Source organism: Zingiber officinale, chromosome 1B (assembly GCF_018446385.1).
Source record: "Zingiber officinale cultivar Zhangliang chromosome 1B, Zo_v1.1, whole genome shotgun sequence".
In the NCBI taxonomy this organism is placed as follows: Eukaryota; Viridiplantae; Streptophyta; class Magnoliopsida; order Zingiberales; family Zingiberaceae; genus Zingiber; species Zingiber officinale.
This window is the reverse complement of record NC_055986.1, coordinates 124059058-124077537: the sequence shown is the minus strand read 5'-3', so window position 1 is coordinate 124077537 and position 18480 is coordinate 124059058. Positions and strand designations below refer to the sequence as shown.

Genomic DNA, 18480 nt, shown 5'->3' with positions numbered 1-18480 from the left:
ATTCTTTTCTCGACTCTAGTCTAATCGTCGAGTAATGCTTAGACTTCCAATGAGTTGGGAGACAAAGTTGATCATCGTTCATCTAATATATTGTTGTCGACACTGAACGTGTACTCCACAGTAACAGTTGACACTAACAAGCTAAAATTTCTTTGGCAATCATGGAAAGGACAAGAAAGTTTTGAGTCTTCTGTGACCACCACTTTAGGATATCTGCTTCATTAAAATAAAAATGTCATAAAATAATTATCAAGTTCTTGTGTGGAATTTGAGGATTTTCATGGACGTTTTGTTAGTTCTTTTAATAAAAATTATATTTTTATAAGTTTTAAATTACTATTAGTAGTTTGTTGTGTTTCATAAATACAAGTTTGTATTCCAAATTTTACATAATATTGATTATAAATATCATATAAAGAAATTCTAATATTATATATAATATTAACTGGATCCGGAGAAGAAGAATTTTTAAATTGAATTAAAGCGTTATAATATAAAGTTAATATTTCTTGTAAAATTTCTAATTTAAATCTAAGATCTAAAGCAAATGCAAATAAATAAATTTCAAGAATAACATAAAAAATATTTTTCCCCATTTAGTTTTCATACCTAATCTGCAAGAAGATAAAATTTCATTATTAATATATTCATGTAAAACTAATATTATATTAGAAAAATTCTCTAAACTAAATGAGCAGTGAGATAACAAACACCGAAAAGTTATTCGATTGCATAGTTAAATACTTTTAAAATTTTATAAATACTACTATAAATATTCCATTATTGTCAAAATAAATATATATTAATATTAGTTTTTTATAAAAAATAAACATAATAATTATTTTTATTAAAATGAATCTTGTAATAATTGATATGTTAAATTCTAACGCGTTGGTATATCAAGTGAAAATTTTTTATGTCTCATTTCATTAGTTTGATAAAATTTATCGTATCATTTCATTATAGATGGATGCAACCATAAGTAAGAAATTACAGTTGTAATTGGTTTAATATAATTTTCTAAAATTTTTAATCCATCTTGAACACATAAATTTAAAATATGGTATACACAATGAATATGAAAAAATAAACTACCAATAAAAAATTAATAAATAAATTTTAGATCTTTTATACAAGTCGTATTAGAACTAGCATTATCTAATGATATTGAAAATATTTTATGAGTTAATTCATATTCTGCTAAAATTAAACATAATAATTGTCCGATGTTACGAGCAGTATATGATTCATTAAAATCTTTATAAACTAACAATCTTTTTTTGGAGGTTTTAAGAGTTTTCGATCCAATAACAAGTCACACCCATATACGAATGTGTTTGCCAATGATGACTCCAAATATCATAAAATGAAGAAACTTTATTATTTCATTTACTAAATTAATCAAAAAAAAATTTCATTGTTTTACTAATTTTTTAATTGTATAAGTGTAATCCTATGAACACGTTTAATACATAGATTAAGAAATTCTTTATAAAAATATTCAAATGTGCATTTATATCCAAAACTAAAAAAAAGGTGTTTCATGAAAATAAATTTGGTTAATAAGTCTCTTAATTTATTATCAGAATATAAAAATAAACCAAAATTAGTACTACTGTAAGTTAAAGAAAAACTAGATAATTGTGATTGAGCATGGTCGAGTTCATATTCTATCGAGTGCTTTGTTTCTACGTGTCATTTCAACGACTCAAAGTTGTCGCCGGCGTGGAATGTATAGGATGCACTGTGTTGGTGCAATCAACCCCTAGGATTTTGATATTTGCCAATGTACCTAAATCTGGTCAGTTTGACCAAGGGTTGATCCAAACATGACTTGATGTTTGGAAGAGAGAAGTCTAGTCAAGACTAGATGGTTAGCAAGGGTAAACCCTAATCGAAGGATAGGCAAGTGAGAAGTCTACTGAGTGACTAGTTCTAATCGGAGGTTAGGCAAGGGAAAGTCTTGGTGAGTGAAGCTAGGTCCTAGTGAGTGAAGCTAGGTAGTGGAAGTCTTGGTGAGCGAAGTCAGACCCTAGTGAGTGAAGCTAGGTAGTGGAAGTCCTGGTGAGTGAAGTCGAGCCCTAATGAGTGAAACTAGGTAGTGGAAATCCCGATGAGTGAAGTCAGACCCTAGTGAGTGAAGCTAGGTAGTGAAAGTCCTGGTGAGTGAAGCCAGACAATGGAAGTCCTAGTGAGTGAAGCTGGGCAACCCTAGGAAATATGTGACCGACTGGTTTCCAGTCGATCGCGCATGGTCGATCAGACCAGTGAATTATTAATAATACTAACACTGTTTTTCTTTACCATTTTATATCTACTATGCTAACTTAGTGTTGCAGGCAAGTCTTAGTAGATTAGCTCGATCAGATACTAAGCAAGGTTAAAGAAAGTCCAAACAGGTATGAAGGATAAGATGTTTAGCAAATAAGTGGAGGTAAGCCACTGGAGGAGAATAACACAGTGAGGACTCGTCCCGGTTGAGGGGACAGTAGGTGTCGGTGCAATTTAGGTCCATTTCGAAAACATAAATTAAGACCATGACTAGATCCTGATTTGGAGGACAGGATCTAAGTCATAATTTGATCATATTTTTAATGTGCTAACTATGTTTTGCAGGTTAATTTTTATGTTTGGACTAACATTTTGTTATAGGAAAGATATAGGTAAAAAAATAGTCAGGGAGCTCGGAAGTGCTTCGAGTGCCTAGAGTCCGGATGCCCGGAGTTACTTTAGGCGCCCGGGAAAGGCTCGACGAGGAGCAACCCCAAGCGGCTGCCTGACCAGGCATTTGGGCAGTCCGGCGCTAGGAGTTGCTCCAGGCGCCTGGACTAGTGAAAGTTGATCTTCGCGGTGTGGTGGAGCATAGCGATTGGCTGACCCATGAAAGTTTCGACGAGAGCTCGCTACATCAGCATAGTCCAGGCGTCTGGACGGGACTATAAAAGGAGGCTTCGACCAGAAGCTTAAAGACAACAATCACTCCGACTTTCGTTCTTGCGCGCTACTCCGAGAAGGCTCCGGTAACTAATTCTCAAGTTTTTACTCGTCTTGTTGTTGGTAACATCTTTTGTATTACGTTGTACTTAACCTCTTGTAATATTTTCGATATCATAGTAATTACCCAATGAAAGCACTCAACGAGCGCGAGCCTTAGAGTAGGACTTGTCGAAGGGTCCGAACCAAGTAAATTAAACTTGTGTTAGTGTTTGTCTCTTTTTCTCTCGCTTCTATTTTCTATTTCCGCTGTGTATTTGATTTCAAAAAGAAAAGAACAATTTCAAAACCATATGATTCACCCTCGCTCTCTCACGTGCGCTACGGTCCTACACATTGCAATGCTTACATTTTGTACGTAATTCTCCCGACAGAAGAGTGACATTTTAAAAATATTTAGTGAAAATATAAGATTATAGAGGAGTAATTTCATGAACCTTAGAAGTAATTGATTAGAATATCCTTATGTTTTAGGTGTCGGAAGGTGCTCGGTTTTATTATCAGTGGATTGAATGTTAGGCGGATTCACTATTTCCTTTTCCTTATGAGATCAAGATGATAAACCTTCACGACCTTCTTCCATTGTAGTTAAAAGTTGGAGACTAAAGTGCGTAGAAATAGATACTTGGAGTTGAAAATGTATAAAGAATGCGGAATTAAGAATGAGAGTAAATAAGATGTGTGTGAAAATGATGAAATGAACTCTTTATTTATAGAGTTTGAATAGAAACAAATATTAAATTATAATCATTATTAAAAAAAAATGATCAAATTGTTTTAACCTTTAAAAAAAAATCTAAAATAATCATCCCCCAACCCTTAACAGCTAGTAACTATTGATTAACCGCCAGTCGATTCCAACATAAACATAAAAAATCCTTAGAATCGACAGGCCAAATTAATGGTTCATCTATTTTTAGAGGCCTAGAACTATAATCGACATCCTACTAAGAGTAACAATTTGGCCAAATAACCTGCGTCAATGGACAACTTGCTCGGGATCAGCCATGGTGCTGAATTTTAAAAACTAACCCAGAGCTGATTGGAGAAGAAAAAATCAAGATAAAACGGAAAAGAGATGCATCGTCTAGACATTCTCAAATCTCAGGCGCCTTTTAGGCAAGGGATCGGATCTTCTGATCCGTAATTTACGGACCAAGAGATAATTCACTATACAAAGATCATTAATTTAGATGGAGTCCACCTTTAAATTGGTAAGGTCCAGCTAAATCAAGGGTCTATAATAATGGACCATCCCCTGATCCGTAAATTATGGACTAGAGGATCTGTCCTCTTCAGGCTTGCCCTAGTGCCTTTGTAAATTGCCGATTATTTTTTCGAAAATTATTATTATTTAAATATATAAAAAATAAAATATTATAAATTATATATTTTTGTTAATAGTTGGCTCATTTGCAGTAAAAAAAACGGTGTAGTTTTCCCATAAAGAGTATGCAGGGTCAGCGCGTCATCTCCTCACTTATCGTCTTCAACTCACATTACCTAGCCGTAAACTTCCTCTGCCGCCGCCATGGCTTCCCACGACCACCACCATCACCACGACCACCACCACCACCACCACGACGAAGGCGACGACCATCATCACCATCATTACCATGAGTAAGCCGTCTCATCTTTAGCTCTCGATTCTCTTTTTGTGGTGTTTCTTCCCCTCATTCATCGATGTGGTTTACTGCAGGGCTGGGACCGTCGCCGCCTCGTCGTCGTTCGTCGGTCAGGACGGAAGGGTGTACCATTCCCACGACGGCCTGGCGCCCCACTCGCACGAACCCATCTACTCCCCAGGGTTCTTCAGCAAGCGCGCGCCACCCATTGTAGATAGGGACTTTAAGGAGCGAGCTTTCACTATCGGCATCGGAGGTCCCGTTGGCACTGGGTACTATTCCCCCCTCCCTTCTTGCTCAAACAAGGCAAATATATGGTTTTGTCACACTAAGTAAATAATTTTAGGAAAACTGTTGCAAGGTTGGTAGCTGCTTTCGCTCCATTTATCTGAAGAGGAATGCTCTTGTTTCATGTGTCTTGTAGAGCAAACAACGAAAGAAAAGTTAATCTATTTCTAAATTATTCTCTGTTTATTTTAATTTTTTTTACAAATTATGGTTCTAACCTTGAACAGAAAATCTCTAGTTTATAGCAAATGCTTATTAAATTTTTTATCCAGTGACCAAATTTCTTTTGCCTTATGCAGAAAAACAGCATTGATGCTTGCACTTTGCCAGTTCTTGCGGGATAAATACAGTCTTGCTGCTGTATGTATTATCCTAGAAATAAATGCTTTTAGAACATGCTATTTCTGTCTTGATTTCATTTTATGAATGAATGTTAAAAATTTTAAATTTGCTTTTTGTTACTATCCTTGGAGATAACATGGAACTACATAGGACAACTAATTTGTTCTGTTTCTTTGATTATCTTGAATTTCTTGAGCTGGTCTTTATTTCTATCCTTGAATCAGGAAAGTTTAGTTGGATAAATGAGACCATCCTTTGTTGAGATACTTCTGATCTGTGATAACACGACAAGTTAGTTAGGGTTCGCAGGAGCCTATTAAAACTGATATAACTAGGCCTTGATATACTTGTTATTGATATATTTGTTATGAAGAAAAAGTTTCTTTGGGAACTTTTTTTTTTACTTCATTATTTGATCATTTTTAGTTTTAGCTTTCAATTTGGTAAGAGACTGAATATATCATTTCTTATTGACATGGGACTGTAGGAGACAGAGATTCATGTATAACATGATGTTGTGTTATATCAACTCTTATGTAATAGAAGAAAGTTTGCTGATGGAAATCTCCTAATGCTCCTCTCTAAAACTCTATAACAAAATTAAGGTTTAATTAAAATGCAATATAATAAGTAAAACCTTAGTAACCTTGTTATTCCAAGGATAGGAAAAACTTCACTCTATTGAGGAAAGATGAATTCACCTTTTTCTCTAGAATAAATGGTAGGCCGATGCACAAAGCTCCCATCAATGCAGTGTTCCGGAGAAGGGTCTATTGTATGTAGCCTTATTCTGCTTTGTAGGAGGTTGTTTCCGTGACTCGAACTCGTGACTTCCAGGTCACACGACAACAACTTTACCATTATGCTAAGACTCCCTTTCCCCTTCTCTTTAGAATCAAAAGGATAATTTATACTTTTGCTACTCTTAATTCCTCATCCAAAATCTAAATTCCCTAACTTCTTCCCTCTTCTCTTTTCTTCCTCGTCTCATTTTATTTTCTCCTTTCATTTTATTCCTTCTATTAGTTTTTGTTCTATTCTTTTCCTTAACTGTAGCACCAACCTCTCTTTAGTTTGAAAATTCAGTGGGTTGTTTCAAAGGGTTGATGTCACAATGTCACTAGTTAGTAGGCTGAGTGTTTTTTTTCTCTTTGCAATTACCTGCTTATTGGTAGCTGGCATATTGCACATACAACATAAAACTAGTTAATTTTAAAGGCTGTTTGTTTTGCTTATTTTGCCTGCACTTCATAATTCTTGACCTGGTATGATGGCATAGACTTTCATTAGCCTATCCAGTTTGCCTTTATTTATTTGCCCTATTGATGGCACGGTTAGGTAACAAATGATATATTCACCAAGGAGGATGGAGAATTTTTAGTGAAGAATGGAGCACTTCCTGAGGAAAGGATTCGGGCTGTTGAAACTGGAGGGTGCCCACATGCTGCTATACGTGAAGATATAAGTATTAATCTAGGCCCTTTGGAAGAGCTATCTAATTTGTACAAGGCAGACATACTTCTGTGTGAATCTGGAGGAGGTATTTTCCTCAACTCAACTCTTTATCTTGAAACTCTATTAAAAAGTAAGGTCGTATTTTATGCAACATTTTTATAGCAACTAGAAAGACTTCACTGTCAGCTAAATTGAATGGTATGCTAGAACCACCCACTAAACATGATCAAATATTACAACATTAATATACATGCTCTTAAGATGATATTTAAAAGCTAAAACTAATCTTTTTAGTAGAAACACTGTGTGGTTGTTAATAATTTAATTTCCATAGCTTCTGCCTAATACCTTACTGATAAAAATTGTGGATAAGATATAATTTTCTATCAACCAAAAAATAATATATTTAGTTTGCAAAAAGCTTGTAGGATTTGTGGAATGTGGCAGTTATTGGTATTTTACATAAAAACACTTATGTAACTAATTGCTTTCTGATTATTATAAGTATTCAATTTCTCATAGGTATAGCCATTGCTATTCTACATACTATCCATTTAAATCATGTTCATCGATTTTGCTTCTACGGACATGCATGAGAATTTGGACCTCCTCTCTTAAGAGAGAACGTTGCCTCTCAAATTTCAATTGACATTCAATCCAAGTTTGATCTTTTCTCTACCACCATCAAATAGTCATTTCTTTTTTTAGCTCATCTTCTATAGCAAGCAATCTTATCCCTTATCTCAAATTATTGAACTTGCTCGTGTTGTTGGTCTCTTAAGATGACATGTTTGCTCAAATCAATTTAGTATATTTTAGTTGGGTAGTTGAAGTTTTGAACAAGATGTAGCCACAAATGCTCTATTGTGGTCTGTATGAGAAGAATGTACAAGTTACAACAAATAAAATAGTTGGTTGAGTATATAACAATACTGCATACAAGCTGTGATCGGTGAAGAACTGCGATCTGTAGAGATGAAAAGGAACTATGTTATTTGCATACATGTAAATGTTTAAAGAGAAATCAGGATTTAGTTTTCATCCCTCATAATGAACGTGACAACTTTATTTACCTTTTATGCTGCTTTTTGTGTTGTTCAGTCATCTGGCACTCGGCCATAGAACTTCTGATACTCCCCTCCATTTCCCTATTTTTTCGTTTTTGTATTTTTTATGTACGGAACAATGAGATGAACTTGACATTTGATAAATAGATTAGAAATTCTTCTTTCCTCTAAGGGGTTGAACTGTTGGTAATAGTAAACAGCCAATGATCTCACTTCATTCCCAAAAAACGACATCTTGCCTACAAATTTCTAAATGCTTTCTTACTCTGGCTTGTTTTTTTTTTTTTTTTTTTGAATATTTTGTTCAGAAGAAATCCATTCGATGTGATTAAACTTATTTGACATAAAGGTGTATGCTGTATTTGATGCTTGGTTTAAATGAGCTGGAAAGTGATCTTGCTAATTGATGCAGATAACTTGGCTGCTAATTTTAGCAGAGAATTAGCGGACTATATAATTTACATCATCGATGTTTCTGGCGGTGATAAAATACCTAGAAAAGGTGGTCCAGGAATCACTCAAGCAGATCTTTTGGTATGCTCAAATAATGCTCTTTGTTGTTTAATGTTGCACTCTCCTTTCTTTGCTTTATTGCCTAATTCTCAACCTTAACTGTCTGACGCTCTACAATACTTATATTAGGTAATTAACAAGACAGACATAGCACAAGCAGTTGGAGCTGACTTGGGAATTATGGAAAGGGATGCATTACGAATGCGAGATGGAGGGCCTTTGGTTTTTGCTCAGGTCTGTTGAACTGATAAAGCAGACCTATTAATTAGATTTATCATTTACCTGTGATTGTTCCCTTTGGCATTGCTAGGGCCATGCTTATCAACACCATCAATATTTGGATGGTCAAAATATCTAAATATCCGTCATATTAGATTGATAGGATCAATGAGATTGGAATTTAATAGGGTTTAGGGAAAACCTAATATGTCATTTTACAAGTTATTAGTTTGATTGATGCCTCTTCTGTTGCAATGCTGCATTGATATTTAGAAAGTTGATGAAATGTTATCGTTATTACGACACAGGTGAAGCATGGAATTGGCGTCAAAGAAATTGTGGACCATATACTGCAAGCATGGGAAGCAGCTACTGGTAATCCGCATCGCTGATTCTGTTATATGATGTTGAACTTAGCGTTTGCAGCTCTGGATACATTGCTAAATAAATGTTGTCGATGTAATGAGTTGCTTTGAACCAGACGACCTTTGGATCCTTATTGTTTTAATTTCCATCCTCCTATTATATGCTCTGAGAACTTGATTGGAGTTCATAAAAATCCAATAGTTTTATCATCGACATTATACAATTAACGTATCTGCACGCAATTAACATAACACTGTATTCACAATCCTCACGCTTCAGATAAACAAGTATATAAAACTTGTTCGTAACGCCTTTCTACGGACACGCTTTCATGCTTGCACGGTTTCCGGTTCAGCGCGGCACTGCCTTGCCCTTCTCGCGTGAAAGCAAGCGCTGCCTATTTTATAAATTTTCATTTCATCGCATTAAAGTAAAATTTTCTTTCATTTCATTAACGTTTTTTTTTTTGAGCAACATTTTTCAGTTACCTCGCGACTCTTCTCTAGCTTGCACGCAACCGGATTCGACAGACCCGTAGTTAACCTACCCTGGTGGGGCACCACCTCTGACAGACAGTGGGCCCCCACCATAGATCCGTTAATGAAACACAAGCGAGTCTTACCCGTTAGATTTGAAACGATTATTACGTGGCAACCTGTTGCTAGCTTGCGATCGCAGTTTTATGCGGGGAAAAAAAGTTGATGCTTAAAGCAACCACGACCTCCTCGATGGCCGCGCGAAAAGGGAGCGGATCCTATCCGATTGTGATTTCAATTGTTTATATTTCAATGCTTTCATCGATGGTGTTCGGTGGCTGAATTAAAATACGGACGGTCAGCATGGAATGCAGCTACGAGATAATTGTATACGATCGTGAACCCGTTATGGGAAGCACCTTACGGAACGGATGGTCTGTCATCGCCTCAATGGACGGCTCTCGCTATATATATCTGGACGTGAAGAACCATTGGTCTTCGAAGAGCTTGGTTGGGCCGTTGAGAGATCACTAAGCTTTTCTCTCGGCGATCTTCTATCATCCACTTCGATCCTTCTTTCTTCGGTGGGTTTTGTTATTGGTTCGATTCTCAATTTGCATATTTTTTTTTTTTAAATTTCTTCATTATGTTTGTTGAGGAAAATTTTCTAGGGACAGTGTTCTGGTTTTGATTCCGCTTGCAAATCTAAGGTTCGTCGGTACATTCTAGGGGAGAACCATTTGGATTGTTGTTTCGATCCGTCAGCCATAATGGTGACGGTGAGTGGTGGCATTGCGATTCCTCTGCTGCTCTCGATTCTTGTGCTGCATGTGGCTTTTCCGGGCTCGTCCGCCTCCGATGGCTTGGTTCGGATTGGTTTGCGGAAGAAACCGTTAGATGAAAACAGCAGGCTTGCGACGCGTTTCTCGGAGAAGGAAATAAGGGATTTGATGTCGAGGAGGTTTGGATTGAGGGGCGATGTTGAGAGTAACGGGGATGAGGATATCATTTCTCTCAAGAATTATATGAATGCGCAATACTTCGGGGAGATTGGCATTGGTACTCCTCCGCAGAAGTTCACTGTGATCTTCGATACTGGAAGCTCGAATCTGTGGGTTCCATCTTCCAAGTGCTACTTTTCGGTGAGAGTTGTCCAACTTTGGCGAGTTTTTTTTTGTTTTCGTTTTTCTTGCGGCTCTTGAAATAACCATTGTGTCATCATAATCCAGCTCGCTTGCTATTTTCATCCAAAGTACAAATCAGAAGTATCGAACACTTATCAGAGGAATGGTATGTTGTAAGCATAAACATTTTTGTTTCTTGAACCATTGTTCTCTCTTAGTTGGTTATGGCATTTTTTTTCATCACTTTCACTGCATGTTTTCTTCTTTATTTTAGTCTGTGGATGTACAATTACGATGCAATGAAAATGAAGATGACATATATGTAGTTCATACGTGGGAGGAAACAAGTGTAATTTGACTTTTTCATAGATTAAACACGAGTTGGAATCTGATTATTCATACTAAATGAGGATTCTTTTAGTAACTCTTGATCCTGGTGTCTGGGAACACAATGCAACAGATCAAGTACCTCTTGGTCCCGTATCCTTGTTTTAATTGATAAGTGTTATTTCTTTTGTCATAGTTTAGGAACTCAGTCGTCTCACCTACATTGTTCAATAATAAAATAATAATGCTCTTCGTCATGTTTTGTTTAAGAAAATAAATTAATTTGCTCTGTATGGCTTACTTCATAAACCCTATCTGCTTCCTCTTCTTCTTAAAGCTTTTTGATTTTTTTTTTATTATTTGCAAACAGACACTCTTGTAAAAGTACCTGCATGAATTGGCTGATTGTTGCAATTGGATACTCAGCACATCCTGACGATATCATAATTTATATTGCCTCTTTTGAATAGGTAAACCTGCTGACATCCAGTATGGAACAGGAGCAATATCAGGTTTCTTTAGTGAAGATCATGTTACCATCGGTGACCTAATTGTTAAAGATCAGGTTCACAAACTTCGTACTTTTTTACATGTTTGTTTTGTGGTTATTTTTCTTAGATTGTGGGGTCTGATATAATTCATCCAGGAATTTATTGAAGCCACAAGGGAGCCAGGTCTCACATTCTTGGTTGCAAAATTTGATGGCATATTAGGACTTGGATTTAAGGAAATATCTGTTGGGGAAGCTGTGCCTGTGTGGTATTCTGACTATAACTCAATTCCTTCTCCCTGTTGCATGATATTTAATGATCATTGCTTGACATCAAGTTGATATTGTTCGTTTATAAACAAACTAGTTAGGAGATTCAAAAAGATTTTTGTCATTGAAAGCATCAGTAATGTCCGGACTTGTTCTAATAATTTCAGAAAAGCTAAATAGTAAATGTGGTGAAAGTCTGAAAGATGCAAGGTCGTTGAAAAATTGAATTATCTTGAATTAAGATTTTTTTAAATAATTCCTGCATGTGTTTCTAGAATCTTTGAACAGCAAAATTAACACTACTTTTGTTACTTGCAACTCTAGAAAATATATTTTTTTAGAAATTTCTTCTTTTCTTCTTTTGAAAAGAGAAGTTCCTAGGATGGATTAGAAAGAAGAGGAAGATAACATGGTACTTGTAGTAGAAGTCAATCATGACTCTTGGATCTGTATTCTCACTTATAATTGAAAAGAAAAGCCAACCTTGTGATATTATATCACGATCTCTCTAATCAGGCCTTTGGATGTTTCATAAATAAGACTGCAGGAAATTTCACATTGAATACCATTTAGACTCGAAATAGACTTAGTAGAATAAAATTGAAGAGGACACAATTTTTTTTTGTACTGTATGGGCTTTGTTTTACTCTTGGGACCTCTATTTTCTCGGTCTAAAAGTAGGTGATTTTTAATGATGACAAAAATAGATGATGATCATAAACTGACAAAAATAGGAACTTAAGGTATTTTAAGGTAGTCAACCAAGAAAATCTAATACTCAAGAGAATCCAGTGAAAATCTCAGGCTGGTACTAGTCTGAAACCATCAAAAATATCATTAATGTTTATGAAGTTCTAGGAACTTAAGATTTAAGAACTGACGTTGTGTTGCTTATGCTAATAATTCTATCTCTGTACTACCGATATTGATCAATCTCCTTTGTGAATAAAACTGTATTAAAATTTGTAGCTCAATTAGAAAATCATCTTCTAGTTAAGATTTTGTAGTTAATATTTTTTTTGAAGCACAATTCATTCTCCCTATTTCAATCTTCAAGGCCACAACTATCTTCTATTATTCTCCAAGGAAGATATACTCTTAGTGCTCTAGGTCTTGATGATGACCTCGAAACATAAAGCAAGCTTATTGTTTATTCTCTGTTGCTTAGATGTAGCATGGAACATTGTCCTCTTTTGCGGTAGTGTAACTATGAAAATGGTGTCTCAATTGGGTGATTCTTTTGTGCTGTTGATATTAGAACTGCTTTCTTGTTCTAAGTTTGTGGGTACCTGGATTGTTATCTGTAAGTTTGTGCTAATTTTATTATGCAAATGCTGTATTTGATCACTGTTTGCTATTAATGCAAGTCTATGTCTAATTGTTTAATTATTCATTCTATTGGCAGGTATAATATGGTTGAGCAGAAACTTATCAGAGAACCTGTCTTCTCATTCTGGTTTAACCGAAATGCTGATGATGGTGAAGGAGGTGAAATTGTTTTTGGAGGAATTGATCCAAATCATTATAAGGGTGAACATGTATATGTCCCTGTTACTCAGAAAGGTTATTGGCAGGTGCATATTTCGGACTCTTTTCTGTTCAGTTAGCTTGTATGGATCATGCATATGCTATCTGACATTGCAATTTTCTATATATGATCTATCACAATATCTTGCAGTTTAACATGGGTGACTTACTTATTGATGGCAAATCTACTGGTACAACCAATTAACTGAGCTTTTTTTATTGCCACTCAGTATCGTCATATATTTACTGCTTATTTATCATGAGGTGCCTTTGTGTTCGTCAGGCTATTGTGCTGGTGGTTGTGCCGCAATTGCAGATTCTGGAACTTCTTTGATTGCTGGTCCCACAGTATGATTACCCTAAATTCAAATGCTTAAGTTTTGATAACGGAGACAATTCTTTTCATTGACTATCAACCATTAATTTATGTTTATTGCGTTCATATTGCTTGATTGCTGACCCATCCGGCAAGAAAACAGTTCTATATCATAATGCCATTTTTCTGCAGACCGCTGTTGCAGAGATTAATCAACAAATTGGAGCTTCTGGTATTGTTTCTCAAGAGTGCAAAGCAGTAGTTGCACAATACGGGAAACAGATTATCAGACTCTTGATGTTACAGGTCTGATTGGATTATTAGACAGAGGTATTGCCTCTGGTATGTTGCGTCGCAGAAAGCGCACTAATAGTTATCTATTTGGCAGACAAAACCTATCAAAGTTTGCTCTCAGGTTGGTCTGTGTGCATTTAATGGAGCGCATGGAGTTAGGTCAGTGGATATTTCTTTGCAATTTTGTAACATAATATCCTTCACTTCACCATTGTTGTTATTCACATAAAATCTTGTATCTTATGTATATTCCTTATGCAGTACTGGCATTGAGAATGTTGTAGCCGACGAGAATACAGAAGCTTCAGCCCATCTCCACAGTGAAGCTATGTGCAATTCTTGCGAGATGGCAGTCGTATGGATGCAGAATCAGCTACTTCGTAACCAGACAGAAGAAAGAGTGTTGAATTATGTCGATGAGGTTAGGTTCTCTTTCATCCATGTGAGTTTCACTTTTGCAGCTGTTTGCATTATTTACGGTTAATTTAAACTACATTCAGCTCTGTGAGCGCTTGCCTAGCCCCATGGGAGAATCATCAGTGGATTGCGCTGCTTTAGATTCCATGCCTGTCATCTCTTTCACTATCGGTGCTAAGAAATTTAATCTCAAACCGGAGCAGGTATGGCCATTCTCACTTAATTCCACACAAACTTCATATATGAATCTCAGCCAAATTCTTGATTCTCTTTTGCTGCTTCAATCCTAATCATGTGTTAGATGAATGGCCTTATAATTCTGATTTACTTAACTGTCTCTATAAGATTCATAGTGCATTCAAACTATATATCATTTCAGACGCTCAAATTTATCCCATGAAACAACCTTTTCTTTTAACAAATTAAATAAGTAGAGTCTAATGTCCCCACGGGATGCCGGCTGGCTCGAGCTCGGCTCGTTTACTGCCCTAATCAACTTTTGCTACAAATAAGTAGAGCCTAAATCCCTCTACTGATTCATTTAATAGAGAAGTCGAAGTAACAACACTTCACCGTAGTAAATCTCCCTATGGATGCATTTTTGTGTTATATCTTCTACTGTGTTCTTAGACCTCATCATTTTGTGATGCACATGCAGTACATTCTCAAGGTTGGCGAGGGTGGTCAAGCACAGTGCATCAGTGGGTTCACAGCCTTGGATGTTCCACCACCAAGAGGCCCTCTCTGGTGCCCACCCACCTCTTATCTGCCTTTGAACCTCACTTGTTTGCACCATGTCCCACTAACTGAACTGTGAAACTGGTGCAGGATTTTGGGAGACGTCTTCATGGGAGTATATCATACTGTCTTCGATTACGGCAATTTGAGGGTTGGCTTTGCACCCGCCGCATAAACAAGTTCTCGACGTCGCTACGATATCCTTAAGCAAAGGCTTTGTCGACCCAATACAGCTTTATGTCCTGTTGTTTGTTGTGTTTAAATGTTCTTTGGTCCTATGGTTTCACTAATGTTTGAATAGCACATTCTCACTGTTTTCACATTAAATTCAAGCAACAAGTTCAGATCAAGAGGAATTATGATTCTCTGGATCAATGTTATAACATAAATATAAAAAATATTAATAATCATGTATTCCATAAAAATATTTTTCATACGTTAACAATATTATCTTAATGTGAAGAAATAACAATATCCTGAATTATGTGCATTAAATAGTGAGTATATTATAACATAAATAACTAAACAATAAAAAAAATTAATAAGAAAATTAGAGTGTAAGTTGAGAAAATGGAAATTACAACAGTTGAGAGAATTTTTTTAAAAAAAAAAATTAAAAAATCAATTTCATAATTATAGATTTAAGTTTACTAAAATATCCTAAATTAATTAAAGAGTTAAGATAATTGCTCTTCATTTTCAACCTCAATCCGTTGGCTCCTTTCATCCAGTCCTACAGCAGGTAGGACACAAACCGAGCTGAGTCCGGCCAGATGGTCGCCGGCGACTCTGCTGATCCACCACCACCTCCAAATATAGCATCAACCCCAAGAAATATTCCCCCTACATCCGTAAAAGGGAAAAAGAAGCCCTTGAATTGACAAAACATGCTTTGCTTTTTCTAAGTCCATAATCCCAATGCCATCGGAATCTGAAAACTAGACGAGCAGAAATGCCATGTCTTCCTAAAGTGAAACTTCCATTATTTATCGCTCGTCAGTACAACTCATAAAGAGAGAGAGAGAGAGAGAGAGAGAGAGAGAGAGAGAGAGATCCCAATATTTTCTCTAATGCTCAAGCTAAATAGCTAGGAACATGCATTATCGGACTGGAAATTGCTTCAGGGGGCGAAGAACAGTAGTAAAAATTAATATATAATATCCATGGAGGTGGTAATCTGAACTCCTCTCACCACAGAATCCAGCAAATATTTAAAGAAATTGGAATACTAAACTAACCATCTCTAGTAGCGTTTCAATCGATCTAATTTCTACTAGTAGCATAAGCTGCAGAAAATATTGTAATATTTGAACACCATTTCTTCTTCTTCTTCTTCTTCTTCTTCTTAAATCAAGATTGAGGTTGTTGGGCTACTGCTCTTGTGCCGTGAGTTGGAGCTGTTCTTGTGGTGGAAGCTGCTGCTCTTGCTGCTGCTGCTGCTTTTTGATGGAGTGCTTGTTGTTGTGCATCCAGACTTTTAACACGTGACGCTTGATGCCGGTCTCGGCGCAGAATTGCTCCACCAGCGCCTCCTCGTGGCGCTGGAGCCGCCACCCGATGCGCTCCGCGAACGCCACCATCTTCTCCTTCTGCTCCGCCGTGAACTTGGTCCGGAACCGCTTCCTCGTCGGTGCTCCCCCCACCACCCTCTCCTCGCTCGACGACTCCGTCGTCGTGCCTCCGCTCGCCATCACCCCCGAGGAAGAGACCGGCACCACCCGCGACGGCAGCAGAGGCGGGCTCGCGAACCCCCCTCCGCCGTACGCCGCCGTCCTGTGGTGGTGATAATGCGGTGGCAGCGGCGGGGGTAGCAAGAGAGACGGGGGCAGGTGCGCGCCGCCGCGATGATGACTGCCGACGTCGTCCGCGTCCGCGTCGGAGTCCCTCCTGTGGAAGCTCCGGTGGCAGCCGCAGGCGGCGCACTTGAGCGCGTCGATGCCATTGGGCATGAACTCGCCGCACCCGTCGAGGATATGGCCTCCGGCCGCCGCCGCGTGGTTACGCAGGCACTCCTTGTACCTCACGGCCGCCTCGTCTGCGGCCTTGCCGCCTTCGCCGGAGTAGGACTTGGAGCTGGGAAACAGAGTGGAAATGGGGGCCGGATCCTGGTTACCCACTCTTGCAGAGCTCCCAAAATTAGCAGCGCCATTTCTTGCACCACCACCACCGTCACCTTTTGGGGACGAGAGAGAGGAAGAAGCATGGAGTACAGGCTTCGAGAAAGCAGATCCTCTGATGGGAGGAGGGCTATAGATCAAAGTAAAAGGAGGAGGAGAAGAGGAGGAAGGCAACTGCACGTCACCATCTTGATTTCTGAACTCCATCGATTCCCCCTCACAAGAAGCAATTTATAGAGACGCCCAGCCTGCTCTCTGCTGCATGCATTACTACTACTACTGCTGCTGCAGCAGTCTTGAGAAGGAAGAGGAAGACACAGAGGTAAATAATCAAAACATTGGTTGAGAAGTCGCTGAAGCCCTAATTAAAGAGGAAGCGAGGGTTTTGCCGGTTCCCTAACAGCCATCAGAGGGGTGATGAGGGAGAAAACCCAAGAGCATGGTCATGGACTATACAACAAAAAGCTAGCTATGCCACTGTAGCTGAGAGCCAGTCCTGCACATCGTGCCCTATCCCTAATAATTCCTATCTGAGAGAGGCAGGCATGTCTTTTGTAGGGTTGCGGTGTGAGTGCACCAATCCAGGGGGTGACAGTGATCTACATTAGCTGTAAGGTGAAGGTGAATTGTGAAGGTGAAGGATTGAAGCTTATCTTCTGCTAGATGCTGGTGATGGCTGCAGGAGTCTGTGCAGGGCTATTAGTGCAGGCAAATAAAGCCCAAGCCCCCGTTATTTTATTATTTATCAGTTATCTCATTTACATAGATTAATTCTGAATAGTCGGTTCTTCGTATTTCGACTACCAAATAAATTCAAAGTAAGATGACTCTTGACCTATCACCGGAATGTCATTAATTATTTGAAACTCTTTGTTGTTTGAGAAAATCACTCCGCTTTCTTTTTCTTCACTAAACTATAAATTACAAGTATCCATATCAGTTTTTCTTTTCCGAGTGAATAATTTAAAATAGAAAATTATTTTATTACATTTAGAACGTTCACATCTATTTTTTTTAATTAAAATATATAATTTAAGGTAAAAAATTATTTTATTAAATTTAGATATTTATTTTTCATCATATTATACATCAACCTTTCTATTTTTTTCTACTACTCATAAATACAAAATTTAGAAAATGAATAAGATAATTGAAAAAATTTTATATTAGCTACCCTATCTATAATTTGAAGTAAAATATTTGAATAAAGTAATTGATATAAATACTTTTCAGCATATCATATATCAATTTTTTTTTTATTTTTTCTCTCTTCTCTATTTAAGAAATTGAATATATTCTTTAAATTTAGAGAAATATTATTCATAAATATAAAATTTTAAAAATGAATAGAGTAAAATATTAAGTATGTGTAGATGATAGACGAACATGATTAAATTCACATCCCTACATTTAGGAAATGGACAGAGAAGTACTTTAAGTTGTAGTGTTTATGAAAACATAATTATTATAATACGGATTCGATTTGCTCATCCAACATTAGCATTGTAACAACTA

The 18480-nt window shown here is 37.1% G+C and overlaps 3 protein-coding genes across 5 annotated transcripts; 2 read left to right on the top strand and 1 right to left on the bottom strand.

Moving 5' to 3' along the window:
- Positions 1–4452: 4452 nt before the first annotated feature.
- On the top strand, positions 4453–9078 carry LOC121976902 (urease accessory protein G-like). The gene is made up of 7 exons (XM_042529307.1): positions 4453–4614; positions 4694–4891; positions 5207–5267; positions 6588–6789; positions 8184–8305; positions 8414–8518; positions 8812–9078. The coding sequence occupies exons 1-7, from the start codon at positions 4526–4528 to the stop codon at positions 8893–8895; spliced, it is 861 nt and encodes a 286-aa protein (XP_042385241.1). The 5' UTR covers positions 4453–4525; the 3' UTR covers positions 8896–9078.
- Positions 9079–9761: 683 nt separating this feature from the next.
- On the top strand, positions 9762–15255 carry LOC121976880 (aspartic proteinase oryzasin-1-like). Of its 3 annotated transcripts, none has more exons than XM_042529287.1 (14): positions 9762–9929; positions 10023–10487; positions 10575–10635; positions 11267–11361; positions 11443–11555; positions 12962–13130; positions 13235–13274; positions 13367–13431; positions 13592–13705; positions 13788–13852; positions 13955–14114; positions 14194–14313; positions 14769–14857; positions 14939–15255. In XM_042529287.1, the coding sequence occupies exons 1-14, from the start codon at positions 9777–9779 to the stop codon at positions 15021–15023; spliced, it is 1794 nt and encodes a 597-aa protein (XP_042385221.1). In that variant the 5' UTR covers positions 9762–9776; the 3' UTR covers positions 15024–15255. The 3 variants fall into 3 exon arrangements, with proteins under 3 accessions (XP_042385221.1, XP_042385213.1, XP_042385228.1); XM_042529279.1 differs by having other exon boundaries at positions 10017–10487; XM_042529294.1 differs by having other exon boundaries at positions 9839–9929; positions 10075–10487.
- Positions 15256–15986: 731 nt separating this feature from the next.
- Positions 15987–17458, bottom strand: LOC121976872 (zinc-finger homeodomain protein 6-like). Its single transcript, XM_042529267.1, has one exon. It carries the CDS (start codon positions 17170–17172, stop codon positions 16219–16221), a length of 954 nt encoding a protein of 317 aa, XP_042385201.1. The 5' UTR covers positions 17173–17458; the 3' UTR covers positions 15987–16218.
- Between the last annotated feature and the right edge of the window lie 1022 nt (positions 17459–18480).

Bases quoted from the DNA above. Each gene is read 5' to 3' on its own strand.
- LOC121976872 (XM_042529267.1), bottom strand. From the start codon at position 17,172: ATGGAGTTCAGAAATCAAGATGGTGACGTGCAGTTGCCTTCCTCCTCT.
- LOC121976902 (XM_042529307.1), top strand. From the start codon at position 4,526: ATGGCTTCCCACGACCACCACCATCACCACGACCACCACCACCACCAC. The intron at 8,306-8,413 runs GTATGCTCAAAT...TACTTATATTAG, and splicing joins TCACTCAAGCAGATCTTTTG to GTAATTAACAAGACAGACAT. The intron at 8,519-8,811 runs GTCTGTTGAACT...ATTACGACACAG, and splicing joins GGCCTTTGGTTTTTGCTCAG to GTGAAGCATGGAATTGGCGT.
- LOC121976880 (XM_042529279.1), top strand. From the start codon at position 9,777: ATGGTCTGTCATCGCCTCAATGGACGGCTCTCGCTATATATATCTGGA. The intron at 13,706-13,787 runs GTCTGATTGGAT...TCTATTTGGCAG, and splicing joins TCAGACTCTTGATGTTACAG to ACAAAACCTATCAAAGTTTG. The intron at 13,853-13,954 runs GTCAGTGGATAT...TTCCTTATGCAG, and splicing joins AATGGAGCGCATGGAGTTAG to TACTGGCATTGAGAATGTTG.